Source organism: Anguilla rostrata, chromosome 5 (assembly GCF_018555375.3).
Source record: "Anguilla rostrata isolate EN2019 chromosome 5, ASM1855537v3, whole genome shotgun sequence".
Taxonomy (NCBI): domain Eukaryota; kingdom Metazoa; phylum Chordata; class Actinopteri; order Anguilliformes; family Anguillidae; genus Anguilla; species Anguilla rostrata.
This window is the reverse complement of record NC_057937.1, coordinates 4974495-4999955: the sequence shown is the minus strand read 5'-3', so window position 1 is coordinate 4999955 and position 25461 is coordinate 4974495. Positions and strand designations below refer to the sequence as shown.

Genomic DNA, 25461 nt, shown 5'->3' with positions numbered 1-25461 from the left:
AGGTGTGCAGCTCAGTAATGCTCCTCTAAACGTCAGGTAGACACTAGTTTTGAGCGTTTGACTGAAAGGGCGTCATGACTAAGCGCAGTGGAGCGCGGGGCTGTCCCCAGTTGCTCTGCACACAGCAGTGAGCTGGAATGTTGTGCTAGCAGGCGTTACAGGTCAGACAGGTATAAGAGTGCCAGCAGCATCTGCTGATGAGAAGTCCTTCAGCTCGTTCACCTGCGCCAGTACTCCGTAGCACATGCTCAAATTCACTCACAGCTGCTGTCCCCTTCAGAGTACTAATGGCCAGACATACTTTATATTGCGCAGATATTTCTGCTCCTTTAGTGTTTATGTGTGGGGTCCCTCCCTCAGTCCCATAATGGTTCACGAGTGGAGTTCCAGTCGTATTTCCAAAGACACCCGGAGCTGATGCTGGGATTTGGGAAGGACTGGAGCAAAGGTAGCTCAGCATGGCGAACGACGGGAGGTCCATTTACCCCTGAGCAGCGGAATGGTGCGCTGTTCTATTTCATCTGGGAAATGTTGAATTCCCGCAGGTTTGAAATAAGGCTTTGTTTCCCTGCTTGTGAAGGGAGTTATCTGCCTTTGCTAGTTTGTTAAAAACCCAGCACATGGCGGTTTTTCTGCTGAGATTAAAACCCGTCACACTAGTTCCGGAAGGCTTTGGGTGCCGATCCACCTTTCTGCTACCAGCCGACAGCCAATGGCAGAGAGAGTCCGGCTCTGATGACACCCATCACGCCCTTACGCATTGGCCCCGCCCCCCATTCTCCGATTGGACGCATAGTGTAGAATGTGGTTTTTCACTGACTTATAGTGGGGGGCCAGTTTTCTGCGTGTAAGGGCCCCCCCTGTCCAGGACCCTAATGGTTTTTTGGCCCTTGGTTCACTCTGTTAGGCTGCAGTACACGCACAGCAGTGTTTGAGCAGTAAAAGGGGGTTTGGTGCTTGTGTATGAATGCGTGTTTGCAGTAATATATCTTTGCCCTTGATAGCATCTGGCAGCCGAAGAGAAGACTAAATATTAGATAAAGCGTGCGTGTTGTTTTTCTTGTCTTGTCTGCCTTAACCTAACCCTCTGTTCTGTGTGTTGTCATGTGACTGAACTGTCTTTCTGGTTTCCCCACGCAGACCACTATCACAATTTCGCTTTCTCAGACGACGGTAAGCTCTGGTGAACCGTGGATGTACATGTCAGCGTCACTGCCCATGACATTTCATCCCGGTTGTTGGTGCGTGGTGAAAGTCACTCTGGGTGTGTTTTGTCCTGTCCCCCCTCCCCCCACCCCACCCCCTCCAATCCCCGGTAGGGCTGGGCTGATATATGACTTTCATTTGCTGATAACTCAGCAAGTCGTGCGGTCAGTAAGGGACCGCTGACAATTACCGCTTTCTCTCCCGCTGCGAATGACTAAATCAGCGTTAATTAATTCAGTGTCCGTTTCTCCTGTGAATTGATTGTCTGTCCCCTAAGGAAGGCTTCCCGTGGAGGAAGCAGCAGACTGCGCGGTCATTTTCACAGTGCTTTTAAAACAGCGCTACATTAGTGATGAATGCATGTTCAAGGGTTATCGCCCCAGCCCTAGTGCCCCATATGTCACATGACCTCATATGTCCACTGCACTGTGATTGGTTAAACATGTGACCTCATATGTCCACTGCACTGTGATTGGTTGAACGCGTGACCTCGTATGTTTATTGCGGTGTGATTGGTTAAAAAGGAGCACACTTGGTGTTGAGTGAGAAGCGAGTATAATGTAGTGAGCACTCCTCCTTTCTGTCACTCTGTCAATCACTGCTTTCCCTCCACACACACTTACACACACACACACGCACATGCATACACTCATATACTCACACACCCACACACACGCACACACACAAACACACACACACACACACGGACACACTCAAATGCATACACACACTAATTCACACACGTACACACACACACACACACACACACACACACACAGACACACACATACATGCACATGCGCACTGGCACACGCACATATGCTCACACACACACACACACACACACACACACACACACACACACACACACACACACGCACACGCACACACACACGCACCTGTGGTTTCTTGGTCCCTGGTTGATTTGTGTGATCCGTGTGTCTCCTCTTCGGCTCGCTCGTGTCTGCAGGAGCAGGCAGGGAGAAGATGGCCGAGCCTCTCACAGTCACGATGCTCACTAACTGAGCGCAAATCAGACATCGATCAAATCACGGCTGAGGGGATTCGTACGCGGCCGCCAGAAATGGTTCTGAATCCAATGTGTGAATCTATTAATGATATATGAACTGAGGGGCTGCATGAGAACGTGAGTTTGGAAACCTGCCCCTTTTATTTAACCGAGCACATCACCCGCCACTGGAGGGGTTTGCTGGAGTTTCACAATTCCTAATAATAATAAAAAAAATAAAATGAATAGTAAATAATATTAGTGATATTGTACATTTTTAAGGCGAAGATAAAGAGCAAACACACAGTTTCCTGTTTGCTGAGAGACCTGAGCATGGATGACCGGGGTGGAATGCGAAGAAAATTTACAAGCGTTAGCAAACAGGATAATTTAACACAGCCGGAATCACTCTGGCAAAGGCGTTACTGCAGTGGCAGGTGAAATTACACCCCCATTTATGAAGGAGCTCTATCGCCCTCTGCTGGAGGAATAATGGCCCTCTATCGCCCTCCTACTGGATGAATAACAGCTCGCTATCGCCCCCTACGTCAGAAATTACAGCCCTCTGTCGCCCCCTACTGGAGGAATAACAACCTTCTCTCGCCCTCTGCTGGAGGAATTACAGATTATTTATGTGTGTGGGGGGGCTGCTGCAGCAGTTTGGGGTGGTTACCATGGTTACAGCAGCAAACCCATGACACTGTGAATCATGACACCGTGGGGTCTGCGTTTCATTGATATCTAGCACCCCCTGCTGGTTGAGGGGGCACCTGTGGACTGCATGCTAAAGCCGCATGTAAAAGGTCTTCCTACGACTCCACTCTGTGAGCTTCACTCTAGTCTGCAGTGTGACAAGATGCGCCACATGCAGCGGAGGAGAACGATGGAGCCGATGGAGTTGGCGCACCAAAATTGTAAAAAGAAAAAAAATTAAGAAAATAAAAAATCAGTGATGATGCAAGTGCTGTACAATTCCGGGCGAAGCATGTTTTAATGGAACTTCAGAGAAGAGCAGGGGAATGGCTTTTATAACACAGAGAAGCAGAAGGTCCCCCCCCCCTTTTTGTTCCGGCAGTTTTTTGTGACAGGGGGAAACAGATTGAGATGGGATCAGAGCACAGAACAGCAGCCTGGCATGGGAACAAGCCCCCAGGCACGGGGAGGGGGGGGATTTGCATCGGCGTTCGGCGTCAGCTGCACTCCTGACTGCACCAGGCGTCTCTCCAGAAGGGGGGGGGGGGGGGCGCGGTGTTTGATGTGAACACCAGCACAGTGTACGGCGTCGCCACCGGTTACCTGTGGACATCGGCGACAAGAACCTGAAATCAGTTTCACTTCTGTCCCACAGTTAAACTTCTTTCTTTTCTCAGTGTGTTCATGTCGATGTGCACAGAAGACTTGCCGACAAAGAAGAACTGTGTGTGTACAGCCCGGGGCCTCTTCCGAGCGTTGGGAAGCTCTGCAAACGCTTGAGTTGCTAAATCAAGCATCCGTCATCGCTTAGACTGATTCGCTTTATATTTACATTCTCACCATCTTGCCGATGCTTTGATCGAGAACAAATTACATATTTGAAAAAACAAATTAAAACATGCCATATGCATTTACACATCTGCATGTGTACCAAAGCAAATCAGTTCACATTGAGAACAATGGCTGAACTCCAGCAGGGAACAGGACACCCAACGTTTGTACTGGAAACCACTGTTGCCACCCTGGGTCGCTCCACTTTGCATGTCCACTCGTCATTGACCCGTGGCTAGTTCGTGTGTCTTGTACACACTGTGCTTGAGATCAACAAGCTGGGGTACAGTGTGGGTCTTTGATTGGGTTTGCAAACTTAACAAAAGAGTTTACAACAATGTGTCTGTAAAACCAGGCCCAAACACTTTCCCGGGCTGCAGCAGACTTTCTGGAGCGTAGATGCTTAGATATCTGCGACCGTTTCTAATAATTTGTTGAACTGCTCTCCTGTTATTTCTGACACACCGAAGCTGCCTTGATAAGGTCCTGGTCCAGCACCACTGGAGACGGAACTGGCTGCACAGGTCCCGGATGGACGTTTGTGGATCCACGCGGCTGCTCGCTGTCTCGCACTCTGAATGAACGCACGATGCCAATGACATCACCGTCCTGGAGCATGCGCTCCCAGTCTCTCTTGCCCATTGATGATGATGTCACTTCCTCCTCCATGTTCCGCGCTGACATTGCCAAACGGTCCCCGACCCTCGCCGCTCTTAAAAAGCCGCCGAGGGTTCCGCTCACAGGAACGCACGTGGCCCCTGTGCATGCTGGGACGTCGTTTGCATAATTAGCGTCTTGGCCACGCCCGTGGGATACGCTCCGCTTTGCATGTGCGCCCACCCGCTCATTCACCCCGGTGGCTTAGTTCAGTTGTGTCTTGTACACACTGTGCTTTCAGCATGCAAACAGAGTCCTGGTGGAACAGCAGTGGTGGTATTTTTGCCGGAGGTGATGTAAGCCCTGCAGGACCTTGGGCACGCAGCGCAAACAGGCTCAGATCTACCCGGGATTTGTCACAGGTGGGATCTTAAGCTCGGAGATCGATCCCGGCGAACAGACGCGAACGCGCGCCGTGTTTTCGCTCGTGTGACACGCGGTGCCTTCGCAGATCTCTCGCGTGTCGTCAGGCTGGCCGGCCGCCCTGACTGGCTGGCTGGCTCCTTCAGAAGTGTGCGTTCATTTCTGAAGGCTCCCAGGCTAGATTTCCTGGGCTGGTTTTGTGTGACGCCGTGCTGCCTGTACCTCCGCAGACAGGGGCAATTTACCTACCAACACCCTGTGACCGGAGGGCCTGCTTCCCTAAATTAAACTCTGTGTGTCTCCCTCCCTCTCTTTCTCTCTCTCCCGCTCCCTGTCTCTCTCTCTCTCAAATTCAAATTCATAATGCTTTATTGGCATGAAATATGTATGTACATTTTACCAAAGCATATACAGTATATAGAAATGCAGAAACACATTAGAACATGAACATGAATGGAAACAAACAATGCTATCTAACTGTAGTAACAACAACAAACAACACTATAATAATAATACTAATAATACTACTACTACTACTAATAATAATAATAATAATAATGCCACAATAGAAAATAAGTTTATAATAATAATAATAATTATAATTAAGATGAATACATTTGGTGGTCAACCATTGTCCCTCAGATTATCTCTCTCTCTCTCTTTAATTCTCTCTCTCTCAGTCTGGCTTTCCCTTTCTCTCTCTCTCTCCCAGCCTCTCCATCTCTCCCTCTTTCTTTCTGTCATTCCCTTGCTATCACTTCCTCTCAAATTAATATTCTTCACAATTGGCATGAAATACATATGTAAATTCAGTCTAATTGTAAAACATTACTTTTAAACAGTAATGCATATCAATAATCAGTAAACACTGCCACTAGAATTAACCTTACCCTCGGTGTCCTACCTGTCTCTCTCTCTTTCTCTCTCTCTGTCTCTCACTGTCTCCTTTTCTCCTCTCTCTTTCACTTCTGAAATGTTGTTGTCATGGAGACGTACATCCTTGTGCATGATGAATGGAGAGTTGGTTCTGTTGAGGGGCCGGTGGAGAGTGTTGAACGGAGGGAGAGAGAGAGAGCGGCGGTTCAGGGGGGAAATGCGGGGGGGGGAATAATAGCACAGGTAACGCGAGGCCTTCACCTCTGCGTCCTTATGAGGTCACGGAAGAGCGCGCAAAAAGACAGGGTGCGCCACTTTTATACCGGAGCGTGTTCCGCTCTTCCTTCACGCGGCAAGACGGCCGCTTACCTGTGAGAGGTCGCGACCTCGCGGCTGTCAGGTTGAAGGGGAATGTCCCGTGTGTGGTAAGTCTCTGTTGGTTGGGGAAGCGTGTAGGTAAGCATGAAGCGTGTAGGGAGCATCATCAGTATGGTGTCAGCCCTGAATGACCCCCCCCATCCCCTCCACCGTGTCTGTATCCCATAGTGCACCTGCTCTCCGAGACGATCCAGGGGGTCACTGCCACGGCAACGGGAGTCCAATACCAGCAGTCCTGGCTCTGTATCCTGTGAGTTACTGCTGCTCCTGTTCCACCTCATCCCTGTAAACTGACTGCTCTCACTGGTATACTGCAGCTCCTGTTCCACCTCATCCCTGTAAACTGACTGCTCTCACTGTCATACTGCTGCTCCTGTTCCACCTCATCCCTGTAAACTAACTGCTCTCACTGTTATACTGTTGCTCCTGTTCCACCTCATCCCTGTAAACTGACTGCTCTCACTGTCATACTGCGCTCCTGTTCCACCTCATCCCTGTAAACTACTGCTCTCACTGTTATACTGTTGCTCCTGTTCCACCTCATCCCTGTAAACTGACTGCTCTCACTGTCACACTGCAGCTCCTGTTCCACCTCATCCCTGTAAACTGACTGCTCTCACTGTTAACTGCTGCTCCTGTTCCACCTCATCCCTGTAAACTGACTGCTCTCACTGTTATACTGTTGCTCCTGTTCCACCTCATCCCTGTAAACTGACTGCTCTCACTGTCATACTGCTGCTCCTGTTCCACCTCATCCCTGTAAACTAACTGCTCTCACTGTTATACTGTTGCTCCTGTTCCACCTCATCCCTGTAAACTAACTGCTCTCACTGTCATACTGCAGCTCCTGTTCCACCTCATCCCTGTAAACTGACTGCTCTCACTGTTACACTGCAGCTCCTGTTCCACCTCATCCCTGTAAACTGACTGCTCTCACTGTTATACTGCTGCTCCTGTTCCACCTCATCCCTGTAAACTGACTGCTCTCACTGTCATACTGCTGCTCCTGTTCCACCTCATCCCTGTAAACTAACTGCTCTCACTGTCATACTGCAGCTCCTGTTCCACCTCATCCCCATAGCTGTCTGTGCAGCTGTAGAGTGAATCTGTGTGTGTTTACACATGTCTGCGCAGCTGTAGAGTGAATCTGTGTGTGTTTACTCATGTCTGTGCAGCTGCAATGTGAATCTGTGTGTTTACTCATGTCTGCGCAGCTGCAATGTGAATCTGTGTGTGTTTACTCATGTCTGCGCAGCTGCAATGTGAATCTGTGTGTGTTTGCTCGTGTCTGCACAGCTGCAATGTGAATCTGTGTGTGTTTGCTCGTGTCTGCGCAGCTGCAATGTGAATCTGTGTGTGTTTGCTCGTGTCTGCGCAGCTGCAATGTGAATCTGTGTGTGTTTGCTCGTGTCTGCGCAGCTGCAATGTGAAGAGCCTGCAGAGGCGGCACGTGTGCATCTCCCGTCTGGAGCGGCCGCAGAACTGGGGGGAGAACTGCTGCGAAGTGCGCTACATCATCCTGGTCCTGGCCCCGCACAAAATGGTACCCGCCCCAAACAAACACAGCACGCAGCGTGAGGGTCGGCACGGTGACCGGCCCACCTTTGTGTCCCCGCCCCGATTGGCCCCTTGGGCTCCTCACAGCAGATTTAAGACGTTCCGTGGGCCGCAGGCAGGGCTTGGGACGGAACCGTAAGGACCCGCAGAGACGCCCTGTCGCGCATAGAGACCGGTCTCTGCTCCTCTCTCTCTGAGCCTGGAGCTGCTGGAGCTGCTGGAGCTGGCCGGCCACAGTGTGCTGTGTTTTAAAATGAGAGGATGCAGCCTCAGCCGCTGTTAGAGAAGGGAAAATGTCTGTGAAGATTGCTGTGATTAGGGGAGTGTGGTCGCCTGTGCAATCTGTGCTTTTTACGTCGTCTCTACCTGGTCGTTAATACCCCCTTTCTTTTTCTCTTGTTGTCTCCCTCCCTCTCCCTCCCTCTCGCTCTCGCTCTTCCTCTCCCGCTTCCTCTCCTACTCCCTCACCCTCTCTCTCTCTCTCCCCTCCCCCTTCCTCTTTCCCTCTCTCACTCCCTCACTCTCTCTTTCTCTCACTCTGTTCCTCTCTCTCTTTCTCTTCCACCCTCCCTTGTCCTCTCCCTCTCTTTCACTGTCTCTCCTTCTCTCTCCCTCTGTCTCTCTCTTCCTGTCTCTCTCTCCCCCCCCCCCCCCCCCCCACTCCCCCCACACGCACAGAAAAGCACAAAGACGGCGATGGAGCTGGGCCGGACCTTCGCCACCATGTTCTCCGACATTGCCTTCCGGCAGAAGCTCCTGGAGACCAAGACCCAGGAGGAGTTCAAGGAGGCCCTGGTGATGCAGCGCCACCAGCTGACGGAGGCCAATCAGAAGCCCACGGCCGTGGAGGAGGAGACCGACCCTCACAGCAATAAGCCGCTCCTGGTACCCGTGTCGTTTTACCAGCCTTTCAGCGAATACGAGACCCTGAAAATAGGCCCTTCAGCCCATCTACACCAGTGTAACCAACCCTGCTCCTGTAGGTTTCCATTTCAACCCTAATCTGGCACACCTGACTCTCCTAATAAACAGCCCAATGAGACCTCTAGCTGTTGAGTGACTTGTGCTTAGGTGTGTTAGGGTTGGAGTGAAAACCTACAGGATGGTACATCTCTAGGAACAGGGTTGGTTACCACTGTTCTACACTGTTGTACATTTTTTAAAATTTTAGTAAGCAATAAAATGAGGGGGAATGGACAGTCCACCCAGCTTCTGCAGTGTTCAGAAGGATAGAAAGCAGGGAAGGCATCACAGCTCGGGGGGGGGGGGGGTGGGGCATGGCAGGGGTGGTTGAGAGTGCCCCCCCCCCCCACAGTCTGTGCCACACATCTTGCCCAGCCCCCTCCTTTTGACCTGGTCCAGGAATCGGGCACACAGAGGGGAAGCTGGGGTGCCCAGCAGCACCCCCCCAGCCCCCCCCCCCCCCCCCCCCCCCCCCCCACAGGCTGCTGTCCAGCGAGGGCTGTGTGCCGCGGGCTAATTAAGACCTCTGATCAAATGCAGAGTGGCGGCGTTCTGCCCCGAGGCTGGGGGGGGGGTTTATCAGTGCCCCCCCCACCCCCCCAGCCCTCTGTAATCACAGTGTGGGTGCCGAACGCGAGCTGTTGCGATGGAGGGAAATCAACTCCAGAAAATAGCGGGGATTGGCGGTAATCATCGCCCCTACCGCGCCACGCCGCCACGCTCGTCAGGGGTCCGCGCGGATCCAGGTCGCGGCGTGCGGAGTGATGTGTGTGTGGGGGGGTCGAGCTCCACAGGGGCGGCCAATCAGGAGGCGAGGAGCGGCGCGCCCGCTGAAGTGGCTCTCTTCCTGGTTCGGGAGGCGGCCATTACCATAATCACCAGCCGCATTCACGTATCCATGGAAGGGACAAATGTCAGCCCGGCCATAATTAATGGAGTGTGTGTGCGGAGCGCCAGGGTCTCTCAGCCGCGGCGCGGAGGAGCCCGGCTCCGCGCACAATCGCCCCGGACAACCGCGCTTGACATTTCACCCGTCCTGCGGCCACCCCGTGAAGCGTCCTCTCATCCAGAGGTCCGGGGGGCGGGAGGGGGGGTGGCATGGTGTCTGCGTTAGCGGAGGGCTCGCCTGACCCCCCCCGCCCACGCGTCTTGTGGCAGTAGGCTGGCCGTGTTTGCCCTTCCCGGCTCGATAAGACGGTGTCGCTGTACATAATTTATGCCCCTTCAATTCCCCCGTCTCCCCCTCTGATCCTCGCGTGGCCTGTCGTATTTTTAATCAATCGTCAGCGGACCGGTCCCCGCCCTGCCCCGCCCTGCGGAATGACCTCCCGCTTCCGCGGACCTTCGTCAGAACCGCCCCTGCCGCGTAATCAGGGCCAGATCTCCAAATCAGCGACGCCTCAGGGCCTGGTGCTTACAGGCCCATTTCTCCTCTGAATGTCGGCTTGAAATTCACCGGCTCTTAAATGCTAACATTTTTTTTAAAAAACATTTCACAACAATGAAATGTCGTCAGCTTCTCGTTAAGACGGTAATGACAGTCACACCCCCTACCCACAAACCCCTGCGTGTGACAGTGGAGGGGTGGGCAGGTGGGCAGTAAGCCCACCCTAAGCCTTTGTTTGCTAAACCGGAACGGGGGCTGGAGCAGCTCCCTGACAGGCAGCCCTTTGGAGACCCCAGCCTGAGCAAACGATCTCATTACGCCCGGCAGTTTAATGAGGGGGCGTCTGTGCGTGCGGCCACCTGCGCAGAGGGAGGTGTGTGTGTGTGTGTGTGTGCGTGTGTGTGTGTGTGTGTGTGTGTGTGTGTGCGCGTGTGTGTGAGTGTGTGTGTGTGAGAGCGTGTGTGTGTGTGTGTGAGAGTGTGTGTGCGTGTGTGCATGGGTGTGCGTGTGCGTGTGCATGTGTGTGTGCATGGGTGTGTGTGTGTGTGTGTGTGTGTGTGTATGAGTGTGTGTGTGCGCCTGTGTGTGTGTGTGTGTCTGTGTGTGTGTGAGAGTGTGTGTGTGTATGTGTGTGTGAGTGTGTGTGGCGCCTGTGTGTGTGTGCGCCTGTGTGTGTGTGTGTGTCTGTGTGTGTGTGTGTATGAGTGTGCGTGTGTGTGTGTGTGTGTGTGTGTGTGTGCGCATGGGTGAGTGCGTGTGAGTGTGTGTGTGTGTGTATGAGTGTGTGTATGTATGTGTGTGTGTGTGTGCGCCTGTGTGTGTGTGTGCACCTGTGTGTGTGTCTGGGGGAGGGCGGTGCTCAAGGCATTCCATGCTGTTTACTCAAAGGTAACTCAGGTCCTTTGTGTTAGAGGCAGATATAAACTATTGAAGGAAAGAATGCGTTGGACCTCCAGTTCCAAAAGGGCTTTTCCTCTGACTTCAATAATACCTTATTCTGCCAAGTTCTTGGATCGACGAACAACACGAAATAAAAAAACAATTTATGATTATTTGAATTGTTGGACTTTTAAAACAACGGCTTCAGATTCCTGCATAACTGCTGGGTTTCTGCCAGTAAGATACATGTGAGGTCCAATTTTCTGAATTTTAGTGTGTGGAAAGACTAGTGTGTAATCGGGCTGGTTACATACCCCAGGCAAGAAGACTAACCAGATATCAATCATTGGTCTGAGTCCAACTTCTATTAGCCAATGGCCAGTCAGAAGGTTTAATTGAGTTTGATTTTGAGGTTTAATAGGCGTGTTCTGAGTTGACGTTTTTCTCCCGTTGCAGTGTAAGGACTTCCTGAAGGCGGGCCGGGGGATATACGAGGACCTGTGCCGTCGGCTGCCGCTCTACCCCTCAGACTTCACCGACGGTACGTGCCGGGACCCCGGCTGTGCTGCTTGCTGCATGTAGCGTGTTTTCAGCTGTTCCCTGTGCTTATGCAGACATGAGAACAGACACAGTACTACCAGAAACACAGAATAATCTCAGCTCAGGGGCTTGCAGTGAAGAGAGAGGCAGAGGTGGCTTTTGGGGCGAGGGGTTTTTGGGTTTTTTTGGGAGGATCTGCACGCTCCCCTCTTTCTGCGCTGCACAGGTTCAGCACTGCGGACAGCTCCAGTGCAATCTGTCACTGCTGGGCCCAGCCAAGCAGACACTGCACACACTGTCTCACTGCACACACTGTGTCACTGAACATACTGTCTCACTGCACGCACTCACTGCACACTATTCTACTGCACACTGTCACTGCACACACTGTCACTGCACACTATTCTACTGCACACACTGTGTCACTGCACACTATTCTACTGTACACACTGTCACTGCGCACACTGTGTCACTGCTGCACACTATTCTACTGCACAGTCTCACTGCACACACTGTCACTGAACACTAGTCCACTGCACACTGCTCACATGGCCAGAGTCAGAGGAAGTTGTGTCTAATGGCCCTCCCGCACCCATCCACAGGTATCGTGGGGAGTAACAAGACCCTGCTGAAGTACCTCACCACCGCCATCTTCCTCTACATCGCCATCCTCCTGCCCGCCATCGCCTTCGGCTCGCTGAACGATGAGAGCACGCGGGGCGAGATCGGTGAGCGTGTGAGCACGGGAGGCTAGCCTTCCGTTAGCCCCCGCGGCTAGTCTTACGGTCCTGTCTAATGCACTTCCTGTGTCTGAGAGGAAGATTGCCCGTTGTTTGCCATTCACTTTCAGCGCTTGAATGAGCTCAGTTGCGTCCTGGTCTGGTTGTAGTTGATTTTTAGCCTGATGCTTCAGCACTTAAGCCCAGGTTACACATGGCAGTGTGTGACATCACACGCTTCAGAGCAGAGCGCATACTTACCGTCGCTCTCCCGGATCGACAGCGAAGGGCGCTGTGAGTGTCGCAGTGTGATCCTGATTGGGCGTCCAAAACCAGGAACAGAACAGGGGGGTGGGGACCGCAGAATAACCTCCCGTACCGAGATTCTCGGAGCGTGTTTTAAACGCGTGTCTCTTGCCTGCGGCCCCCTCCCTCCCTTTCCTCAGATGTCCAGAAGACCATCATCGGCCAGAGCATCGGAGGGGTCATCTACTCTCTGTGTGCGGGGTCCCCGCTGGTCATCCCCCTGACCACCGCGCCCCTCGCCATCTTCATCAGCGGTGCGTTTACCCAGCATGCACTGCGGCACGCCTCGTCTGCGGAAATCAGCCTTATCACATTTTGTAGTGTTGTGTGTGTATGTGTGTGGGTTGCTGAGGTTGTAGTTTCAGTGCTTGTGTGTGTGCGTGTGTGTGCTGAGCTCATAGGGTCGTGTGTGTGTGCGTGAGTGTGTGTGTGTGCTGAGCTCATAGGTGTGCGTGGTGTGTGTGCTGAGCTATAGGGTGATCGTGGCGTGGTGTGTGTGGTGGCTGAGCTCATAGGGCCGTGTGTGTGTGCTGCAGTGATCCGGGGCATATGTGATGACTACGACCTGGACTTTGCGGCCTTCTACGCTTGCATCGGCCTGTGGAACAGCCTCTTCCTCATCCTGGGAGGAGTCTTCAACGTCAGCCTCCTCATGAAGCTCTTCAAACGGTCAGTCCCCGAGCAGGGTATCGTGGGAAATCTCTGCAGTTTCGCAGAAGGCCCTAGTCACTAACACCCTACCCAGTTTTAACACCTTCTATACACTATTAAACGCCTTTTACTCCCATTTTTCTTGTATTCCCACAATCTGGAGCACCTGGTCCTGTGTGTTAGTTTCTCAGTTTGCCACCTGTACTCAGTCAGTGCTGGACAGCACAGCTCATTCTAAGTGTCTCCAGCTTCACACTCCAGCCTACAGCCATGGGATTGGCCAGAATGGTCGACCGCAGCTGGTGGATTGGCCAGACTGGTGGTTGGGGAAAACATTGTCAACTAGAACCCTCTCTCCCTTAGCAACATTACAGCCAATCACGTGTCCCTGCAGGACTACCAATCACTGTCAAGAATCCAGATAGGCAGCCGGAGAGTGCACAAAATGGAAGGATGGCTGTTGATATTTCTGTGAGGGAACTGGTGCGGTTGGTTGGCGGCGCAGTGCATTCTGGGTGTTGTAGTGTTTGTTCTTGTTGTGTGTGTGTGGTGCAGGTCCACAGAGGAGGTGATCGCTCTGTTCATCTCTATCGCCTTCGTGGGGGACGCGGTGAAGGGCACTGTCAAGAGTAAGCATCGCGCGTGCCTCTCTTCTCTCGACTCGCATCGCTGTGACGCGCTCATTCAACCTGCACTCCTTCTCTTTCCCTTTTCTTTTCCTCGCCCTGTTCTGCTCTTTCTCTCCCTCCATCCCTTTCCCCATCTCACCTTTCTCACCATCTGCTCAAACCCCCCTTTTCTCTTTCCTCTCCCTTTGTTTCTGTACCCTGTTTTTTCTCTCCCTCTATCCCAATCTGTTTCTCTCTCTTCCTTGTTCTTTCTCTCCCTGTATCCCTGTTCTTTTTCTCTCTCTCTCTCCTGTGCTCCGGCTGTCCCTCGCTCCCCAGTTTTCCATAAGTGTTACCACACGCCGGTGGGGGTGGGGAACAGCAGCGTGGGGGAGCTGCCCCGCGTGCAGGAGGCGCTGCTGCAGGGAGCCAATGAAACGCACAACTCCACTGGGGGCGGAGCCTTCTCCCTGCACGAGGCCGTCATCCAGTGCACCCGCGACCAGCCCGTCCTCTGCCTGCTGCTCACCCTGGGCACCCTGTGGCTCGGGTACACCCTCTACCAGTTCAAAAGGAGGTGCGTTAACACAGTGCACACACCCTCTACCAGTTCAAAAGAAGGTGTGTAAACCAGTTAACACAGTACACACACTCTCTACCAGTTCAAGAGGAGGTGCGTTAACACAGTGCACACACCCTCTACCAGTTCAAAAGGAGGTGCGTTAACACAGTGCACACACCCTCTACCAGTTCAAAAGGAGGTGCGTTAACACAGTGCACACACCCTCTACCAGTTCAAAAGGAGGTGCGTTAACACAGTGCACACACCCTCTACCAGTTCAAAAGGAGGTGCGATATATTCTAATACAATATATCCTTTCAGGCAGACACTACAGAGTATTGATAGGTTTTGGAGAATGCACATTAAAGGTCAGATTAATATCATAAAACTCCTCCAGCACACGCACTCAGCGCTGGTTTGGCCCTTTCACTGAAAACAGATTAAAAAGCCCAAATCAATCAATTGTACTGCTGCTTGAAACTGCCGTGTTTTTAAAACCGTAGCACCATTTCACACCGCTAACACCAGAGGAAGCGACGCTAATCAAATTCTCTGTGGCATTATTGTTACGTTACTCATGTGCTTAGCAGACACCCCCATCCAGAGCAGTCCACACAGCTCACGTTTTATCCCTTTATACAGATGAGTGTATTACTGAAGCATTTCTGACTGCAGCATTTATATCAAGGGTGCTCCAGCAGTGTGTCACCTGGTATTTTAACCTGCGTTGTCTGGGCTGTGAGCTCAGTACTCGCACACGCACACGCACACGCACACGCACGCACACACGCAGACACATGCACACACACACACGCACACACGCACACACATAAACACACACACACACGCACACACATATATACTGACCCTAAGACCTCATCTCTGCAGCACACTAATACCTCAGAAACTTCTTTCTGCAACAGAACCTGAAGCATGATGTGAGCACGCTCTATTCGCTGCAGTATCTGAGAATTGTGGGTAATAGAGTTTTATTTTCTTTTTCTGTCTTGCAGCCCCTTCCTCCATGCCAAAATCCGAGAGGTGTTGTCGGACTGCGCCCTGCCCATCTCGGTTCTCATGTTCTCCTTCATCGGCTCCTACCTGTTCAGAGACATCTCGCGTCAGTACACCTCTCTTCAGCCTCACCCTTTCACCTTTTCTCTGGAACTCACCTGTGGAAACGTGAATACGTTACCCTCACGCACCGCTACGTGAAAACATTACCATCACACACCGCTACGTGAAAACATTAGCATCACCCACGGCTAGTTCCAGGAAAGGAATAACGACAGGAAGTTCACAGTGTAGGATACACGCTGTATTATTAAGGTCTGATTCGATGTGTGCAGAAGTCATTTTCAGAAACAGCACCGTACAATTTGTTTGAAATTTTTTTTACTGATGGATTTTAATGTTACATTTTAAAATGTTTTTTGACAGTTGGATTGATTGCTTGATTTAACTTACTTGATAATCATCAGAAAATACTAGAGGAAGTTCAAGTGGGAACATCATCAAGTAGCAATCTTAAAAACTATCAAGGATAACACAAGAAAGCTAAAAGCATACTTCCATTGTGGTACTTAAGGTGGGGGTAGTGGGGGAGAGACATGGCAATTTGACACGCATCCATAAATCAACAATAAGGTCATGTCCTACAATCTTTACGATCTCTTACTGAGTAGTCCTGACATTCTTAGATCCAAAATGGCTGAGTGCGGATGCTAAGAGTGTGCTCCAGTGACAGTTAAACAACTATCCTTCCCTGTCAATGCTAATACATGCACTTCAGGTCATGGTGGCCCGGCATTTATTTCTGCTGGTAAATTTAGACCTTTCCTCAGTCATTCTGACGTCCTGATTGGCTGATTTGTCTCTCACCTCCAGTAAGTCGATAGGGCCTTTTAACAACAGGAAGTCATACTGTGGCTCCCAGCAGCCATTTTTGCAGTGAATGAAAAAACGTTTTTTTTTGTTTGTTTGTTTTTTTTTAATCAACATTTGAGCCAATATGATAAAAACTGTGAAGTTATTCCCTGACTTTTTAAAAAGCCGATCGAGCTGAACTCCAGGGCAGTAAACGCTGGGGGGGTTCTGCTGGTGGCTCATCCTGTTAAGGCGCTGTTATAGTGCACGGATGGGTCCCACGGTCTGCTATTGAATCTGGCCCATACCAGTAACCCTAGTGCCCACAGCCCTGTATGAGGGATCCCCCAGGAGGGAGGGTTTCAGTCTGCCAGGGCATCAGTGTGGCATCGCTCTCTCTTTAATGGGTAGCGGAGGTGGCAGCGAGCGTTGATGAATACTACGGGCATTCCAAACCTGGAAGGATAAGGAGAAGCAACTGAAACACTCACAGAGATCTTGTTTGTGTCGTGTGTGTGTGTGTGTGTGTGTGTGCGCTGCAGTCCCCGTGTTCAACTTCCACAACGGGCCCATGTTCACCGTGGCGCCCTTCGAGAGGCTGTCGGGCATGAACATCCTGAGCGCCATGGGGCTGGGCTTCCTCCTGGCACTGCTCATCTTCATCGACCAGAACATCGTGGTGTCGCTGACCAACGCCCCGGAGAACAGGTAACCCAAACCCACCCCTCCCTGACTCCTGCAAGGAGACCACCCCCCCCCGCCCCCCCCGCTGGGACGGGGTTCGGGCTCAAGCCCCGCCCTTGTTGTTGTACGCTCCGCGCGCGGTATCGGCCCTCCGCCGCCGCGGGTGTTTGTGTAACCGGCGTCCCCACGAGGCCCGGCCGAGGACACGGTCCTCACGTGGCCTCAGGAGGCCGCCTCTGCTGGGAGTCACTCCCAGAGAAACTCCAGCGCCTTACCGCCAACCCAAACAGCCCTGGGAGGCCCGGGCGTGACTGTGTATGAAGTATATGTGTGTATGTACTGTGTGCATGTAGTGGTTGTGTGTATGCGAGTGTACTGTATGTGTGTATGTACTGTATGCTGGTGTGTGTGTATGTACTGTATGTGAGTATGTACTGGGATTATGTACTGTATGTAAGTATGTATTATAGTTGTGTATGTACTATGTGTGTGTGTACTACATGCTGGTATTTGTGTTGCCGCAGGTTACTGAAGGGCACGGCGTATCACTGGGACCTGATGCTCTCGGGCTTCATTAACATCCTGATGTCAGTGCTGGGGTTGCCATGGATGCACGCGGCCTTCCCCCACTCCACGCTGCACGTGCGCCAGCTGGCCTGCGTGGAGCAGCGCGTCGAGGGCGGGCACCTCTACGAGACGTGAGTCTGCCACGCCCCGCGCCACGCCCCACGCCGCGGCGGGCAGAACGCCAAACAGCGTTTCTGTCAAACCTGGAGGAGTTCTAATCCATCCACCCCTCCATCCATCCATCCACCCATCCATTGTCTATACCTGCTTATCCTGTGGGTCGTGGGTGGGTGGGGGGGGAGTCTATCCCAGTGATGAGTTCTTGTGCAAACACATAAAGAAACATGTGTTGGTGCATGTAGTGTAGACCAGTGGTAGCCAGCCCTGCTCCTGGAGATCTACCATCCTGTGGGTTTTCATTTCAACGCTTAATTTGGCGCACCTGACTCTACTAATTAGCAGCTCAGTGAGAACTCAAGCTGTTAAATGGGGTTTTCTTCGTTGGGATTTGAGTGAAAATTCACAGGATGGTAGATTTCCAGGAACAGGGTTGGTTACCACTGATGGAGACGTACAGCGTGTGCCAAATAGGCTTTGACGAGCCGGCTAGAAATGAAGTGTTGTGATTGTGTCTCATTCATGTGTCTAGTCACTGCTGACCCTTCCTTTCTGTGCCTGTGTGTGTGTGTGTGTGTGCAGGATTGTGAGTGTGAAGGAGACTCGGCTGACCTCTCTGGCGGCTAACATCTTTATCGGGGTGTCGGTGCTACTGCTGCCCGTCCCGCTGCAGTGGATCCCCAAACCCGTGCTGTACGGCCTCTTCCTCTACATCGCCCTCACCTCCATCGACGGGAACCAGATGTGTGACCGCATGGCCCTGCTGCTCAAAGAGCAGGTAACACCTTCCCTCAACACAGCTCATCACCTCAACACAGCTCACACTGAACACAGCTTACCTGAACACAGCTCGCACTGAACACAGCTCGCACTGAACACAGCTCACACTGAACACAGCTCACCTGAACACAGCTCATACTGAACACAGCTCATACTGAACACAGCTTACCTGAACACAGCCCTGTGTCATGGCATTGGCACATTTATCTGATACTGAGCCAGTATGTCTCTCTCTCTCTCTGTCTGTCCCACTCCCACCCCTCTCTTTCTATATCTCTCTCTCTCACCCACCTCTCTCTCTACTGCTCCTCCGTGTCTCCCAACCCTCTCTCTCTGTCCCACCCCTCTCTCTCTCTCTCTCTCTCTCTCTCGCTGTCTCTCTCTTGCTTCCCTGTGTCTCCCTCCCCTCTCTCTCTCTCCCTCTCTCTCTTTCTCTATCTCTCTCCCACCCCAGACCTCCTACCCTCCCACCCACTATATCCGGAAGGTTCCTCAGAGGAAGATCCACTACTTCACGGCCCTGCAGATGATGCAGCTGCTGATCCTGTGTGCGTTCGGCATGTACCCCCTGCCCTACATGAAGATGATCTTCCCCTTGCTGATGATTCTGCTCATACCCATCAGGTACACTCGTCCCCCGTTACCCAGAAGCCCACGGGGCCCGAGAGTGACCTGTGATTGGCCGCGCTGACTTCAGGGGCCGCTGAGAATGACCTGTGATTGGCCAAACTCGCTCCAGGGGCTGCCAAGAGTGATCTGTGATTGGCCAAGTTCACTTTAGGGGCTGCCAAGAGTGACCTGCGATTGGCAGAGCTCACTTCAGGGGCCCTCAAGAGTGATCTGTGATTGGACATGCTCATTTCAGGGTTTCCCAAGAGTGACCTGCGATTGGCTGAGCTCACTTCAGGGGAGGGGACTGGCAGATACGGCAGAGCATCCGAAGCACAGAGGAGAAATTTCAAATGTTAAAAAATGGTTTAAAAAAAAAAAAATAAGTCAGTTGAATTCACGTGGTTGTATTGCTACATCCGTAATGTTACATCACTGGGCAGGAAGCAGGTCAAAGGGCATCGATTCCACATGAAATACACTTCAATGTGACGTCAGCACAACCTTATTTCCTTTATGATGAAGAAAGACTGAGCTCATTTTTACTCTGTTATATGCTTCGGGGGAAAATACAAGAGGCAAATTAATTAGCTGCATTATAATTAATGCTTTTCAGGATGCATATGTTCTGTTGGTAAATTGCATGTTTACCAGAAGACATTTTGCTTAACACAGTGAGTTAGAAATCCCAAGATGAGAATTGGTTTGGAAAATTTAAATTAATATGAAAATTTGAGCTTTCAACTGGGATCCATCAGACATTAACTGTTCACTGGCCGCTCGAAAGCAATCCAGGTGGAAACGCTTACAGGAGGGTTACAGAAATCCAGACTGAACCCTCCACTGAATCCACAGGGGTGGGATTTTAAATGCATGAATCCCAAAGGTCTTGCTCTGGGGCATTTTCTAGTGAATGACAGCTCCTCTGTCTTTCTAAGTGGGCTCTTCTGAGAGCTGCAGTGCCTTTCTGAGATGAGGTGACCTTGGGCTGGGCAGTGTTTCACCGCTGTGAGTCTCTGTGGTATCCACACGGACGGGCCGGTGTATCAGTAACAGCGTCAGTGTCACAGGATTGCTCTACCGGGGCGAGAGGCCAAGCCACACTGTTATTTCTCTAAAGAAAAACAAGCAGAATGAGCGAGCGTTCTTACGTCTGTCAGCGTTGGCTCAGAAACCCTGCGCCTGCTGGATTTTATTTGGGCTTTACTGAACATTTCCACTCTGAAACGCACCAGAGGGTTTGCGGATTTCCCTTTTTTTAATTAAATGAGTTCAGCGTGTTTGATTGACGTGGTTTCCTAGTTTGTCCTTAGTAGCGCAACTGCGCCTCTGCTGGTCGACTGGGAGACTGCAGTCTGTGTTCACCAGTTGCCTCTCTCCCATAGTAACATCACAGTGACATCACTGAAAGGGGACAGGTTTATGGAAGGATGGGCCATTCAAAAATAGGGGGGAGGGGGGAGAAATAGGTGAAGGAAAAAGGGGGTGTGGCTTCTGACCTAGAGGGGTGGAGCTCTGTATCTATGTGTATATCACCCTGCTCTTGGTTGGCTAATTAGCAACCGGCACCATGCAGGCGTTCACTGACAGATTTACCCACAGTAAGAGATTTCATACAGGCACATTAACACAGCAGGCTTCATCTGTCATTCATGTCAGCTCATAAAGACACACAGCTAAAATGTCAGCTCACACAAAAAAGTGAGCGGGACAGTCGCACGCTTGAGAGCAGAAGTTGGTGTTAAAATTATGAAACGGGCTCTGACCTCGTCTGTGTTCCCCTCCACAGGAACTCCCTCCTGCCCAGGATCATCGAGGCCAAGTACCTGGACATCATAGACTCCCAGCACATGTGAAAGGAAGCGCAGGCCTCAGCTTACGAGTGCCAGCCAGGAAGCCACGCGTCCCTTTCCCCCCCGCGGGCAGCCGTGGGGAGCCGCGGGCCTCCAGCGTGAGGCTGAGCCTGGAGCCCGGCGGATTCCTGGCTGCAGCGTCCTTCCTCTGTCCGTCCCGCACCCCTCTGCCTAACGGCTGACCCTAACCCTAACCCCCACCCCTCTGCCTAACGGCTGACCCTAACCCCCACCCCTCTGCCTAACGGCTGACCCTAACCCCCACCCCTCTGCCTAACGGCTGTTTCGCTCCATTCTGTCCGGTTGCTCTTCTCCACTCAGGCAGATCTCAAAGATTGTTTAAAAGGGTGTTGTAGACCTCCCACACACACACACACACAACACACACACTTAAATCTGCATACATGTACATGCTTATACATACATACCTACACGTGTTTACCCATACACGCACGCACACACACACACGTAATACCTGTGCACGCACAAACATGCTATCTTGCAGAGCAAAAGCAGACGTTAAAATGAAAAAACTGTCACAAGTACATGTGGATGCCGCAGATCTGTTCCTGAGCATCATTACCCAGAAACCCCACAGTGCCACATTTTTACTGACGTCGTCATAAAATCCATCACAGGCGAGGCTTCCAGCTGCACTCCTCAATAGTATTCCAAAGCAATACCTTCTCAAATTCTAAATACGAAAAAAAGAAATTGATGTATTTTTGGAGTGTGTCCAGTTTGATTAAGTTATTGATTGAGATGCGGCAGGCACGGGTTCCCCTCTCTCTCCCCTCCTGGCTCTCAGGGAGGGAGACACCAAGCACGGCCGCCCTGTCCCCACTTCCTCTCGTTTCACGGCTGCTTTTTCCATCTCTCCGTTTTTTTAATCTGCCGGTCAGAGACGCCGCGCGTGAGGATCGCGCCCCCGCTGTCTTTCAGCTCAGGGCTGCGGTCCTGGCCGCAGGAAGTCCGGGCGGGTAAAGAGGTAGTGGGGGGGGGGGGGGCAGAGGGGGGCTGCTTTGGTCCCACAGTGGGGCTAAACGCAGACCCAAACACACACACACACCCTCGACTCGGAGAGAGCCGTCACAACCGCCACACTCATTGCTTTCTTGTGGGAGTTTATTTTTCTCAGATGAATCCCAGTATTTTTTCATTTAAAAAAAAATTTAAATTTACAATTATTTTTTTACAGCTTTTTAGTTCTTCTGCTGAAGAAGTTTTTTTTTTATTGTTTTTAAATTTTAATTTAGCCTCAGATCCAGACCAGTCCTCCGGACTCCATGGCAACGATTTCATAGCCAGGGTTTCTACCCGCAGTTAGTTCCTCGCAGACAGTTTTTGGGAGGGCGCTCACTTTTTTTGTGGAACCTGCACCTCCGCCCCTCCAGGTACTGAGCCTGGGCTGCAGGGGGGGGGGGGAGGCTGGTTTTGGGTCGTCGTGACGACGGGAAGGCGTAGTTTGAGGAAGGTTTTCCTCGCATTTATAGTTACGTTTGCCAATGCCGTTTCCTCTCACTGTTCTTGTTTTCCGTACCTTTGAATAAAATGATGTGAGATGATGTTCAGTGTCCTGCGTATTTACAACACAAGAGACGGGAAATGTGAACACTGTTAGCGTTAGCAGGGTCCGTGACATATACTTCAAAACCTCCTGACCAGAGATTGTGAGATGTTTTTAAAAAATAAATAAATAAATAATCTGTATTTGTTTGAAAATCTGCACATTTCTTAAAACATTAGAGTGGTTCACGAAAACACGTCTTTGGTAAATCTTATCTTTTCTGCAGAAGCAAAAACCTCGCTAAGGCTGACAGTACTGTTGTTGTTGGTTTTTTTTGTATTTCGTCTGTTGCAGGTAAAAATTGCTGTGAGATTTTCTTCTTTCCAGTTAGTCAGAAATTACATTTCTACCTTGTTCTGTGATTTTGGATATTCATTCGTTTTTTCCGAATTTTTAAAGTTCTCTGTTGTACTATGTTATAGTGAGCTGAAACTGTACCCCACCCTCACGACCAGCTGGGATTAAGAAATTTTAAAAATCAGTTTCTAAATGTCAACAATAATTTTGTCACAAAATAAGCTAAATTTGTGAGCTGTAATATGTTTTAAAATCAAAAGGAACGTGTGAGCTCAAGATATATATTGTACACTGAAAACGATCATTTCAAGCAGTTTACCAAATAAAAAGTGACTGAGCTATAAACATCATTTGTCAGTTTTGTTCCATAACTTCATCCATCATCTGTGCCCCCTTATTCCAGGTCAGGGTCGTGGGGGGTGCTGGAGCCTGTCCCAGCATGCATTGTGCGAGAGGCAGGAATACACTCTGGACAGTTTGCTAGTCCATCGCATGGCACACACACCACTCATACACTCATACATAGGGGCAATTTAGACTCTGCAGTTAACCTAAGCTGCATGTCTTTGGACTGCGGGAGGAATGTTCTATAAATGAATTACACATTTCAGTGGATACAGAATATAGTTGCTAATCTACATTTGCATTGCAGATTTATCTCTTATCTTCTTTTCATTTCATCTTCCAAAAAATATATATATATATTTATAAAGTAAATCATGTGAAAGACATGCCTCAAATCAAATTAGCAAATTAATGACCATAACTTGTATAATATATATATTCGCTGCTGCATGGATAAGTTAGTAAATGCTAGATAGAATTAACTGCTTTAATTGTTCGATTAAATGCTGAGTGATGTTTGGTTCATCTGCAGTGACAGTGACAGCACAGTCAGCTCGGGTCAGCCAATCCCTCCCTCCCTCCCTCTCTCCCTCCCTCCCACGCATCTTTATCAATGGGACTGACTGAAACGGCTAGCTTGAGCACCATACTCACATCACAGCGTGCCTTGAGCCCAGACCTTTCAAATGGAGATCAGTCAGTTAGAAAGGAGATCTGTAGGAGGTGGCTTAGCCTCCCTGTGTGATTTCAGTTATTCTCGGAACTTCAAAAAATAGTCGGCCATCTTGTGAACAGAGCGAATTCGAGGTGGGAGAGGGCTCTAACGGGACCAGCACTGCAAACCTGCACCCATGCACCACCTGCAGCTCGACCCACAATTCCCTGCTTCTTGTGACTTGTACAGTACGTGCACTTGGTTTGTATGGACTGCTCTTTCTGGTAGGTCACTCTGGCAAACAGCCTCCACCAAATGACTGAATAACAAAATGCTTTGTTGCGTTGATATGATGTGACCTTTGCTGCATTCAAAACTGTGGTGTAAATATAGCGGCGTTTCGGAAGTCGTCTTGAGTGCTTGAGGTCTTGAAGACAATGCAGGTCGGGTGAGCTCCAAGTTCCCACAATGCCTCAGCGATCGGCGACGTTCTGGGCGCCGTCTCGATTGGCTGTCCCTCCCTGGTTCGCCCGAAAACAAGAGGATTTGCTGTGGAAAACACCGCCTTACCCCAACAAATCAGACCTGAAAAAACACAAACCATGCCATGTCAAGTGTATGTGAGATCTAGGCCTAATAGAACAGTGCTTAAAGCAGAGGCCAGTATCACGATTCACAAAGCAGGTCTTACTGAGTTAGTTAGAAAAACCCAGAGCCATTCTAAATCTAGAACATGGACAAGTTTTTTTTTTTTTTTTAATTGTTCCAGGATCAGTGCAGTTACCTATCTAACTCCTTAATCCAGTTTTGTGATACAGGCCCCTGGAGACCTGCACGGTCTCCTGGTTTTTGTTGCTATTCAGCACTTAATTCATCAATTAAAGCAGCTGATGACACAATGATCTAAATTCGATTTTTTTGATGTGTCTGAATTTACATACAGATTTGTCACCTCTTCGGTGTAGTGTGAAAAAAAACGTCAAGAAGTTATTAACTGTAGCCTACTACTAGCTCGTTCGCAGCTGAAAACTTCACAACTGGATACCTACTGCCACCTACTGGTGTAACTTCATAATCTGAATACAACGCGCGCCTCTCTCTCTCTCTCTCATACGCGCATGAACACACAAAAAACATACAAGTACATGTTAAAACAAATTATTTATATCAAGATTATGCCAAATTATAATTAAAAACTATCAACTTTAAGATAATGATTCTGTACCTGGACTGAGGTAGACAGGCTGTATGTTTGCCAAAAAACTGTTCTCAAAAATCTCCACTCTTGAATTATACATAAATAAATTGGCACACGTCCACTCCATCCACAAATATATTCGGTTATGAAGGTAAGTATAACGTTAGCTCTGGTTCACCAGAAAGCTAAATAGCTAGCTTGCTAACCACATCAAGTTAGCCGATTAAAGAGATGTTGCACTTCGACATAACATAAATTCTTTTCTGGAGGCGACTCCATTGTGTTTTCGTAGCGTGAAGCAACATCTGCTGTCCGTTAACAGCGTCTCTGTTCCTCTCGGTTGTCCCGAAAATAAATGAATGAATAGGGAGCCTGACAACTGTGAGGAAAAGCGATTCTGTTAACGTTGACGGTCAGCAGGGGAGGCAAATGCTATGTAAGTACAAAGTGTTAGGCTCCACAAAATTACTTATGTTATTATACCGAAGTGAAATATCTCTGAACTAAGTTTTGTACTACCGTTACTATTTTGTGACATGCTGTTTGTGCTGTACTTGTTCTAATAAAGATTTATATTGCTTGTCAGATCGCCTGTGTCATGGTGTTCAGTTCACTACCGAGCTGTTTGTTTTCATCACTGATAAAAACTACCCACACATTTTTAAATCAGCTGATATATCTTAAGTAGGCTTGTCGCGATGTCCGTCAATACATTTTGTAATTACAATTTCGCCTCCA

At 50.1% G+C, this 25461-nt stretch overlaps 1 protein-coding gene across 5 annotated transcripts in view; it reads left to right on the top strand.

Annotated features, from left to right (window-relative positions):
- Positions 1 to 22870, top strand: part of slc4a11 (solute carrier family 4 member 11) — a 77571-nt gene extending 54701 nt beyond the window's left edge. For 4 of the 5 annotated variants that reach the window (XM_064334711.1, XM_064334712.1, XM_064334715.1 and 1 more), the window contains exons 6-21: positions 1141 to 1173; positions 6182 to 6263; positions 7433 to 7556; positions 8249 to 8455; positions 11256 to 11340; positions 11942 to 12067; positions 12505 to 12618; positions 12901 to 13033; positions 13571 to 13644; positions 13963 to 14200; positions 15199 to 15305; positions 16594 to 16759; positions 17260 to 17433; positions 18002 to 18197; positions 18654 to 18823; positions 20598 to 22870. In XM_064334711.1, the coding sequence (XP_064190781.1) occupies positions 1141 to 1173; positions 6182 to 6263; positions 7433 to 7556; positions 8249 to 8455; positions 11256 to 11340; positions 11942 to 12067; positions 12505 to 12618; positions 12901 to 13033; positions 13571 to 13644; positions 13963 to 14200; positions 15199 to 15305; positions 16594 to 16759; positions 17260 to 17433; positions 18002 to 18197; positions 18654 to 18823; positions 20598 to 20664 (2096 nt within the window). In that variant the 3' untranslated portion in view covers positions 20665 to 22870. The remainder of the gene's footprint in view (positions 1 to 1140; positions 1174 to 6181; positions 6264 to 7432; positions 7557 to 8248; positions 8456 to 11255; positions 11341 to 11941; positions 12068 to 12504; positions 12619 to 12900; positions 13034 to 13570; positions 13645 to 13962; positions 14201 to 15198; positions 15306 to 16593; positions 16760 to 17259; positions 17434 to 18001; positions 18198 to 18653; positions 18824 to 20597) is intronic. The other variant, XM_064334713.1, reaches the window with a different exon arrangement.
- Positions 22871 to 25461: the final 2591 nt, after the last annotated feature.